This window comes from Alligator sinensis, unplaced genomic scaffold (genome assembly GCF_000455745.1).
Source record: "Alligator sinensis unplaced genomic scaffold, ASM45574v1 scaffold989_2, whole genome shotgun sequence".
Classification (NCBI taxonomy): domain Eukaryota; kingdom Metazoa; phylum Chordata; order Crocodylia; family Alligatoridae; genus Alligator; species Alligator sinensis.
This window is the reverse complement of record NW_005842162.1, coordinates 1,635,059-1,645,801: the sequence shown is the minus strand read 5'-3', so window position 1 is coordinate 1,645,801 and position 10,743 is coordinate 1,635,059. Positions and strand designations below refer to the sequence as shown.

The window sequence follows — 10,743 nt, the reverse complement described above, 5'->3', positions numbered from 1 at the left end:
TTTTGCCAGCAGCGCTATCGAAAAGCAGAGCAATTAGAAGTAACAACATACTATATCCATTCTGAGAGCATAAGGGTGGGAAATGCAAACAGGAGGGGAAAATTAAAAAAGTCTTTACTCTTGTCTCACGAGGAAATTCACTTGACAGTGCTAGTGAATTGTTCTTGGGTTCCTGTTAAATAGGGCACTTCCCTAGCAGCAATGTAAGGAACATAGACTGAGAATGCAAAACTTTCACACTCTGGTGGCAGCTTTTAAAATTGCATATCCTTTAAAGACAACATGCAAACAGATCACAAACCTATTTTGATCAGGTTTACCCCTTGGATCAGTGCTTTAGTTATGCAGGAGTCCTGCTTTTAATATGTACAACAAAAATTATTGATAATCAGAGTAAAGAACACATTCAGATACTGAATTTGAACAGTACCATACACAGAGATCTGGAAAAGCATAGCAGAACACACTCGGTGTAAGCAAAAGGCTGAGTATGAAAGAGCTTTGGAGAAGAAGCCAAAGCAAGACCATTGAAGGTTCTCCATTACTTTTCATCTTCTCCCATACAGTTAACAAAAGCAGTTCCTTAAAATGTCATACTAAAAATCTGTAACTACTTTGAACGTACCTTCTTTTCCAGTGTCATATCCAGGGTTATATTAACATATATGTATTGTTTTGGATTAGTGAAGTCCAATTCCTGAAACTTCCTCAGCATGTCCAGAGCCACCTCTACCTCATACACTGGCCTTTTATACAACCTTACTAAATACACGTCATCCACCGGCTTGCTTGCCAATGGTCTGGAAGTTCTCCTTCCCTTTGCTGTTGCTGTTTCAGATTTTTTCTGTTTCACATCCTTTGCTGGGTTTTTTGCAGATCTTTTGCAAACAAAAATGATACATATAAAATTATCAACTGAGATGTAGAGCAGAGACTAATACAATTTCAACCAAACTCAGCTTGTAAACTCAAAATAAAGCACAGCATTGCATGTCAAAAGCAACTCATGAAGTAACAAGCAGGCCATCAAAACTGCACTGGATTTCCCAAAGACAAAAAGAATAAGTACAAGAGGAAGAGGAAAGACATAATCAGAACCAAAAAAAAAATTCCCAAGCCACCAACAAAACTCAATCTTCCACATAAGACTCAATAAAGAGTTTAATGTCAAGTTAAAAGACAACTGAGAGCTGCTATTTGTACATATAATCTTGGTAATGACAAAGTCTACATATTCTTATAAATCTGATATGTTTCATCACTTTCTATTTGCACATTGCTTAACATCTTAGGCTCCAACCTGGCAATCAGCTCATTGCAGGGAGATCATGATGACGTTATTTTGAGAGAGGCAAGGTAAAGTGTATAAAGAACGACATAGGACTATACATTAAAGTATTAAACAGCCATGCAGTACTTCCATTTGAACATTTTACCTATAATTTTTACAATTAACCACTAACTTTACTATAATCAAAAGGCATCACAAGTACTTGAACAGTACTTTGTATGTAAAGTTCAACTGTTCTGCTTGTTTAGCTAATTTCTTCTCTCTCCTTTGTCTATGTGAATTTTTCACCTAGGAACACAGAGACATTTATTTCTGTTGTTTTAAAAGGAGCAACTGTAAAAGCCACAGAAATTGGCAGTAAAAGCAACTGACAGGCTTTCTTGGAGATTCTTACTGGTTATTTTGTTTTTAAAAACTTTTGTATTTGTTTCTGCTGTCAAATGCTTTTATAGTATTTATATCTGTAAATTTAAAAATACATATTACAACTATGCCAGAGCAGTTATCTTTCTGTAACTGTTTCACCAATAGATGGCCACCTCCTTTTCTAACATACCACTAGCAACCTTGTGAGAAGTAGCAGTCATAGCTCCTAAAAAGCCATTTACACCAATATTCAAGGCACTTACGATGATAGTAATTCAGCTCTGATAAGCTACAAGTGTAAAAGTCATTTCATAGTTTCATAGTAGCTAAGGTCAGGAGGGACCTGAACAGATCATCTAGCCTGATCCCCTGCCACAGGGAGGAATGAATGCTGGGTTCACAAGACCCCAGACAGGTGATCATCCAACCTCCTCTTGAATTTGCCCAAGGTAGGGGCGAGGACCACTTCCCTGGGAAGTTGGTTCCAGATTCTGGCCACCCTAACTGTAATATACTGCTTTTCTGATCTCTAACCTAAACGTATTCTCCATCAGCTTATGACCATTGTTCCTTATCACCCCGGGTGGTGCTGGGGAGAAAAGGGCTCTACCTATTTGCTGTTGAATAATCTAAACCTATAATTTGAATAATCTAAACCTACAGAAACAAACAGGCTCCTAGAAATAAAGCACAATCTCACTTTGCGGCAGCTGCATAGGGTCTACTGGACTGCTGTATGTTTATAGAACAGGAAACCGCTGAGACATGTTGATCAATCCTGGGAAATACATAGCGAGGACATTGAGCCCAAACTGTTAAAAACAGGGAAAAAATAAAGTTAATAACATTTATTATGATAATAAATTATCATCAGTTAAAAAGGTAGGCTTTTGCTCCTTTCATTAGATATATTTTGACCCAATTTGTGAAGGCATTTTTACAACTTTCCTTCTGTTGCCCATCTCTCCATAATAAAGAAATAGTTCCCAATCCTCACTGGTCCCTGGACACCAATACTAAGCAAAGGGATTACTTTCAGCAAGGGACTGGACTAGGTGACTTCCTGAGGCCCCATCCAGCCCTATTATTCTATGACTCTAAGTGACACAGGGTAAGCAATGTCATACTTTGCACCCCTCATCAATCACAGTTTTAACTTGCTTTTGGCCACAAAAATCAAATTACGTTGGAGTGTCTTGTAAAGGATAAGTTGTCCTCGATTAAGGTGGTAGGGGCCTTTGCTCTGGCGTCTCAACTCTCTTTCATGGAAAGGAGACACAATGTGGGATTAATATCAAAAAGTCCCTCCTACCCTTACAGTCTTTCCCAATCCACAGAGCAGAATTTTCCTGACAGTAGTTTCCATGACACATTTCACAACATGGTTGTAGAGGATTTTTCAAACCATGTGCCTTCTGCTGTCCCAGTCAGCCACCCCACAGAGGACAAGCAACCTGAAGTCCTACACAAAGACATAGCTATATCTGAATCCCTGTACAATGCAAGGGGGCGGGGGGGAGGGGGAGAGGGATTCACAGATTGCAAGGCTGGAAGGGACCTTGGAAGATCATCGGGTCCAGTCCCCTGCAGCAGGCAGGAAAGACAACTAGGGGTCAGGTGACCCCAGCAAGGTGATCGTCCAGTTGTTGTCTCCCAACCTTCAACCATGTGAGCCCAAATGACATGGGGTAAACTGTTTCTGGAGAGGAAAGTATCCTTGTCCCCCTCCAGAAGCCTGGCTGCTCTACAGAGACACATAGATAACTCACCACAAAAGAAACTCCTGCCCAGAAGAGCTTTCCATCTTTCCACTCCTCTGTGAAATACAAAACATCATAACACGAAGGAAATATGCTTCTACATCCTGCTTGCCATCAGACAACTTGGAAGTAAAAAGACTTTTCAATCTTTCTCTGGGCCTAACCTGGACAAAATGAGCTATTCCAAACAGGAGATTTTACCACACTTTCAGCTCTCCTGAACAATATGAATTTTCATTTCTACCTAGGAGAACTTTGACAAAACTCTGTTCTCTCCTGTGCCCGGAAGCTTGCAAATAAATTGAATAATCTGCTTGCAAATATTTAGTTAGGTCTAGTAAAAGAGATCACCTCTTCCACAAGTTTTAATTCCTACAGAAAAGTTGGCACCTGGTTATTAGATCACATCAGCAGTCACAGGACAGGACTCTGACAAACGGCATTTAAATCTCACCCTAATACAGACCCCAGGGCTAACTACTAGTTATTCCCCAGCCTCACCTGGCCGGGGACAGGTTGCTGCGGGACGAAACTAAACCTTACATCCCTCCTCCCCCGCAGCGCGAGCGCCCCGCGCCCACCGGTTCCAAAATGCCGGCGGGGGGGAGCTGGGCATCACGCTCAGCCCTCCTCAAGCCCCCGGTTCCAACGGCCGCCGGAGGAGGGAGGGGAAGAGAAGAGGACGTCAACTGACAGGGTCAAGGGGCAGAACAAACCCCTCCCGGCCCCGGAGAGGCGGGGGACCCTCCAGCCCTGGTCCCGGCGCCTCCTGGCAGGGAGAAAAGGGGGGAGCGGGCCCCAGCCCCTACCACACGCACCTCTCCTCAAGCAGCAGCTCACGAGCGCCGCCATGTTGCCGAGCCGCGCTCCGTGCGGCGCTCAAACAGCTTCGGGCGCCCGCGCAGGGGGAGAAAGGAAGGTTCCAGGAGCCAAAAAGAAGCCGGAAACTTCCGCGTGTCGCACTCCTTTCCGTGGCGTCATCAACCGGCCCTTCCGGGCGGGGCCGCTGGGGGCACATTACGCATGCGCGTCTCCATGTGGGCGGGGCCGCTGGGGGCACAGTATGATGCGTCTCCGTCTTGGGGGGGCGCCGTAGTGTGGTCCTCGCTGCGGCTTCTGCCTGCTTCGCTTGCGCTGGGGTGGGCAGGGATGTGCCCTGTGCTCCTCTTGCGGTGCAGATGCTTTATCAAGGGACCAAATGCACGCAGAGCTGTTGACATGCAATCCCCCCTGCAGACGGGGCAGCTACCCTGCTGTGGGGGGCCCTCAGTCCCAGTAAAGTGCGCTGGTCCTAGGACAGGGAGTCTCAGCCAGGGGGTCGCAGCACCCAGGGCTGCCTTGAGATTCTTTCAGGGGTGCCCCGCAATATCAGCACTGGGAAGTGTGCAAACACAAAGTGCAAAATCAACCCAGAGATTTGAAGTAGGGAGCAGCAGGGGTGGCCTGAGGTCTTTACAGCAGAAGTGCTGCTCTGTTATTTTTCTGCTTTCAGAAGAAGAGTGAAAACTAAGCTGGCATTTTCCAAGGGACGCCTCCAGTCTGTCCAGGGGTGTCACGAGTCTCAAAGTGGTTAAGAAGCTCTGCCCTTGGGGAAGCATTGCACCAGTGCCTACTGTAGGGCTTTTCAGTGCTACCCTACAGGCTGTAAGATAAAGTTTAAAGCTCCAAGATTGCCTCTGTAACCCCCAGACTGCATTGATGGGTTCACTCAGGGGTGTCAAACATCCAGCCCACAGAGCCGTTCTATCTGGTTCACCACTGAGGCTGGGGAGGTGCTTCCTGCAGGGCCCTGGCAGCATGACAACTGGTGGCAGGAGGGTGAATGAGGGCTAACACGGCTCCGGTGGTCCTCTTGCTGCTTTCAGGTCTGCATGGCTATGGCTCTAGTTCTCTGGATGCTGGTTTCTGTTGTGTGCCCTGTGCAGGAACTGGAGTCACAGCTACCGCTATGGCACAGAGCATGCGGCAGCTCTGGCGCTCACATGGTACACAGGGCAGGGACTAGACCTGCTGCATGCCCCAGGTTGGAGCAGTAGGTGGGCAGGATGAGCCCCACTGGGCCCTAGGCTGCTCTGGGGAGGAAGTGGAACTACCACAGTTTCCTTGTGCTCTGGGCTGGAATCCAGCCCGCATAGTCCCACAGTTCAGATGTGGCCTAGGGCACAAGGTACGTTTGATATTTGTGGGCTAGCTAATGGAACTCTTTAGGTTAAAACTTGCTAACACCCTGCCCTTGGTCAGCAGATTCTTCTTTAGTGGCTCATATAAAACAAACAAGTCTGGCTGGGGATGGAAAGAAAGCTGCCTCCAGCTCCAGCCCTAACTCCTCAACTCCCTTCTGGACATGCCTTCCAAGACAAGATCAGGGATGGGGTGGACATGCCTCTCAGGCCTGGTAGTTGTAAAGGATAGTTAAGCAATGGACTAGGTTATCCAGAGAGATTGTGGAAGCTCCATCAGTGGTAGGTTTTGTTTAAAACAAGTTAGGCAAACATCTGTCAGGAATGTTTTGGGTTGAACTTGCCTTGAAGCAAAGGGACAGGCTTGGATGACCTCTCAAGATCCCTTCCAGCCATACTGGTTTTCACATCTGCTTTCAATTTAAAATACCACAGAGCATTTGCTACTAACATACTAAGATTTAAATAACCAGTTGGGGAGAAATACAGTGAGATCAACAGGCAAGGAAGATAATTTTAGCAACAGTGCGTAGGATGGACTTGAGCAGCACAAATAAATTGCGCAACAGAACATCTAGGTCTGAGGCATCCCACTAATCTTTCAATAGTGAAAATACATCCACTGTCCCAACCTCGATCAAGTCACCAAATCCTATTAGACCTAGACAACATTTCTCACAATATTGAGAACAAATATCACAACAAATGTAAAGATGACACATTTTTCCCACTATAAAAATTAGCTTATGAAATATATTACCATTTACCTGTGATTATCAAACTCCCTGTACAGCATCAACAAGAAATTGGTTTGAAAATCTAAATAAATACATCAGATCAACTCACTTTTCTGTGGTACTTTCCATTAATTCTAACAAATTAGTAGTGTGATTCACTCTCTTAAATACTATCCTGGTTTGTTTTCCTTATACTTCACTTATTTTAGCATGTATAATTGCTTAATTATTTTCTCAGTGGAGAGGTAACAATCACTTTATTATAATTTATATAATAAATATTAATACTATAATTTATATCCAGGAATATAGTTAATTTATTTTCTAAATAAAAGCTCTTTCAGTGGAGTAAAAACATCAGTTCTTTATGCTTCTCTAAAGTTTAGTTAAAGACTAAACTACTTAAGAAGTTTCAAAAGTAACAAAACATCTTTGACCATACGTTGTGTTTTCTATCCATAGTTCATATAATACCTCTTTTTTTGTGGGATATGAGCTCTCACTTTAATTGATGGAGATTAAAAGAGAGTTAAACTGAAGTTGTAGAAAAAATTATCTGCACCACTAGAAAAAAATTCAACAACACTTTAACTTTCTGATAGGAACAATTTTTGCGTATCTCTCATTTTGGGTCTTCCACACATGCTGCATATAATATTTGGACCCGAACAAGTTGAGGAACATCCTTTTGAGTGTTCAAAGAGCTTTTACAAATGTTACATTAATCCCTAGCTCTTTCAGAAAGGAGAGTTGTATAATTAGCCCCTATCTGACAGATTTGGAAAGTGAGGGAGATAACAGTCGAGGCTAATATATTTAGGGAGTATCAGCCAGGGCTAGACAGGAACAGGGAAGCCATTTCTAAATCTTTCCACCCCAAATTGGTATGAAAGAGCAAAGTCATGAATTTTTTTTCCACCAAAGTACATTTTGAGGAGGAAAAAAGCATCTTGGGAGAACAGAAACAAGTTTTTAGCTTGTTAGCCCTTGGCAGGGAAGGCTTTAATCAGTTTCTTAGAACAGAAAGAAAATAGCCAAACAGCCAGTGAGGCAGGCAGATATCATCTCAATTTTCCATGCAGGCAATTGAAATATTTTGGAAACATTTAAATTTTCCCATTAAATAAAAGAGAATGTTGCAGAAAAGACATTTCCCTCCATAAATTATTTTAAAGGATAATACCCTACTGTCTCTAGCATTCAGCAATTGCATTTCTGTCAGGTTTGGGGCAATAACTGAATACTTCCTGCATCTCATCTTTCAAAAGCATCCAGGTTTTGTAGCACCTACTGACTTCAGTTGCAATAATGAGCAGGAAACAAACCTTTGCTAGCATTCTTGTAAAAAACATATAGTTGATATTTTGGGGTATTATTTTAATTAAATAAAAGATATTATGACAACAGGAAAAACCTGTGCAACTGTTCATTGTAATAGAAGGAACTCAATGAGCAAATAAAACCAGCACAGAAAAGTATTTTGTGGGAATGGTGTTACAGTTCAATGAATAAGGTAGCATGGGCAAATGAAGAAGCTCTAGGCTGAATTGCACAACCTGAAGTTGTACAATGACAAGGAAAGAAGACAATTTTGATATATTGTCATTGCATAAATGCTTTAATTTCAGCAGCCTTATTTGCAGCCTGCTCTCTGTGCTTAGAATGGTATAGGTACAAAGCCAGATAGTATAGCTGGACCTTTGCAAATAAATGCTGATAGCTGAGTTGCTCTCTACAAAAGGAAGTTGAGTTGTACAGAGCATTTTGGAACAGCAGCTGTGACCCCAAACTCAGTGCTGTACAGGTTAGATTTCAATTGAAAACTAAGGCAGGTCCTACTTGTCAACCCAAGCAAACAATACAAGATTTTGCATGTGAACACAGTAAAAAGGAAATAGAGAACAAGAGTTAAGTGTTCTTTATCTTATAGCCCCAGCCCAAACATCACTCACAAGCATTCTTCACATGTTGTTTCTCAAGTGAACTAACATGCAAAATACTATCTCTGCCTTCTACCTACATAACATGACCATGAGACTCTAATAAGTATTCCCCTATGAATGGGCTCTGATCACAGTGAACAGTCTCCAAGTTTCCTTTTCATGTTATCCAGCTACCTAAAAGAACAGTGCTGTTCTGAAAAAAATTACCCTATAAAAGTGACATTGAGATGTTTAATATTGGTTGTGTCTTGCTGATTCCTGTTTAAAGTTTGCTCAATTCATAAATAAAAAGGTGAGTAATTTCTCGCACTACTAACCTCTAATGGATAAAAGAGGTTATTTTTTTCTTACACCTCCTCACCGGTCATTAAATTCTGCAGGCCAAATAATGCTTTCAGCTCCACCTCTGCAGCCACATTAGCTTTCTCAACATCAGTTTTTAGCCCTGGGCTTCTTACCCCTGCATTTTTGGTTAGCACAAGGTGGGTATGTTTCCTTGTAGTGCTCCACACCCAAGAGTTCTTCTTGAAGACTTTTTTCCTTTCCTCAACCCAGCACTCTTACATTTAATTACAGGGACTTCATTTCCTTATGCAGTAGTAAGGAGAAGCAAGAAACAAAGAGCTATTGTCAATTGCTCACATTAGCACTGCTGTGGGAATAGCTGAAGTACAGAATGCATTTCAGTGGTGAGTATCACATAAAGACTGGGCTGATGATGAAAATGGTGCATGAGAAGAAGTAGTGCTTGAAGTGGTGGTGGAAGAGAGAAAGTTGTCAATGATATATCTGCCCCCCACTTTACAATAATAAATCATAACCTATTGTATCTTCTCTTTTTAAAGGAAACATTCTAATGTAGTGATTGCTTTGTATGTTGAAAGCTATTTTACAAGAGCATCTTTCCCTTTCCCTAACCCCTTTTAGAAATTTAGAGTAGAGGAAATAAAAAGTGTAGTCTTGCAAATCTATTCTGGCAGCTGTAATGCAGTGTTGAAGCCCTCGGCAATTAAAAGCTCTAGGAGTCAGATCCTGGAATCACTTAATCCAAAAGCATACAGCCTATGAGCAAAGTTATAAACATGCTTAAGTGAGGGTGGGCTGTGAAACCAGATGCTAACTGTTACGAACTGGATCCATGTGGGTAGATTTAAACTGACTTCTATATGATTCTGTACACTTAGTCTGTTGAATCCAACTTGATGCAACTAGCCATTTGTTAAGTTCAGTGGTTAAAATAAAAACTGCTGAAATCTCTACGAGTGGAAAACCAGAAAGTTGTTTCTGGCCTGATGCTACTTTGGAGACATGAACAAACCAGAAGGAGAATTCTGTACTTAATTAAATACTTGAGAAGAATTTACTTTAATTGTAATTAAAATTAAAAAAATAAGGTGGGGGAGATGATTTTCAAGGTAATATAGGAAAGAATAACCTCCCTTTTCACTGTTTCAACAGTGAAGCACAACTCAGTGATGACATAGCTGTTAAAGCCTTCCTGTCTCCCCTGCAGTTGCTCTTCCAGTCAGACGCAATCTGTTTTCTGTTTGGGTAAACATCCAGCTTCTGTATTCCATTACTGTTAAGGAAAAAAGCCCAACTCCAACTTGGTGAGCCTGAATGCATCTCTTTGCTGATGAGTCAGGAACTTAATTACCTTTAGATAGTATTTTTCACTTAGACAGCTGGAACCTACTTGTGAAAGATGACAAAAACTGCATCCTGTTGTTACATCAAAAACCACTGGTCTGTGGTGTCATACTTGAGAAGGTCTAAAGGCTTCAGATATAAAATCTGCCAGTATTTAAAATTCTAAGACAGCAGTTACTGCTGGATTTATTGTTTATTTTAAATCTAATGGTGTTATTAAATTGACTTCTTTTTAACCTGTTCCTGTGGCTACACAGGATTGTTTCCTAACTTGGGTGAATCTTTCTACATTTCAGCTCTGTTTGATCGCAGATAATTGTATTCTTGCAATCTGTCTCTGCAGGGTGTAAGGACCCACTCTGCCACTCCATTGGGGTCTTAGTCTGCTCTCCTGATAGGTGCCGTATGCTGGGTTGCACTGAATTGCTAAACCCACTGCAGTTGATAGGGTGGGGGAGTGGACGTTGCACACGGAAATATCCATGCATTCTACTTTTTGTTGTCTCTTCTTAATCTGCATCTCTGCTCTTCTCTTCAAACCCTTTTCATACTTCCTCTCCCACCTGCCATTCCTTCTCTTTTGGATAGGTCAGAGAGAAAATAATTTTCCTCAGTAGCTCAGGATTGGTCACCTTTTCTATAGTATTTTTGGGGCCTCTATTTGCCCCCCAAAATGAGGGATTCCTGCCTCTCTTTTTGCTGCTTCAGTAGCTTTTAATTCTGTTGCTTCTAACAGATGGACAGAAATGTCTGAAGTCCCGGTGAGTGGATCTTTGTGCTAGAACATAATACAAGACCCAAGGGAGAAGTTGGGAT

The 10,743-nt window shown here is 42.1% G+C and overlaps 1 protein-coding gene across 15 annotated transcripts in view; it reads right to left on the bottom strand.

The window, feature by feature from the left end:
- The window catches only part of FRAS1 (Fraser extracellular matrix complex subunit 1), a 418,617-nt gene extending 414,054 nt beyond the window's left edge, over positions 1-4,563 (bottom strand). For 11 of the 15 annotated variants that reach the window (XR_003094532.1, XM_025206555.1, XM_025206564.1 and 8 more), the window contains exons 1-4: positions 4,236-4,563; positions 3,427-3,473; positions 2,358-2,469; positions 626-878 (exon numbers count right to left, since the gene is read on the bottom strand). Coding sequence is in view for 14 of the 15 variants with exons in the window: in XM_025206555.1 (XP_025062340.1) it covers positions 626-878; positions 2,358-2,469; positions 3,427-3,473; positions 4,236-4,435 (612 nt within the window). In the remaining variant the exon portion in view is untranslated. The other 4 variants (XM_025206566.1, XM_025206557.1, XM_025206568.1 and 1 more) reach the window with 4 other exon arrangements.
- Positions 4,564-10,743: the final 6,180 nt, after the last annotated feature.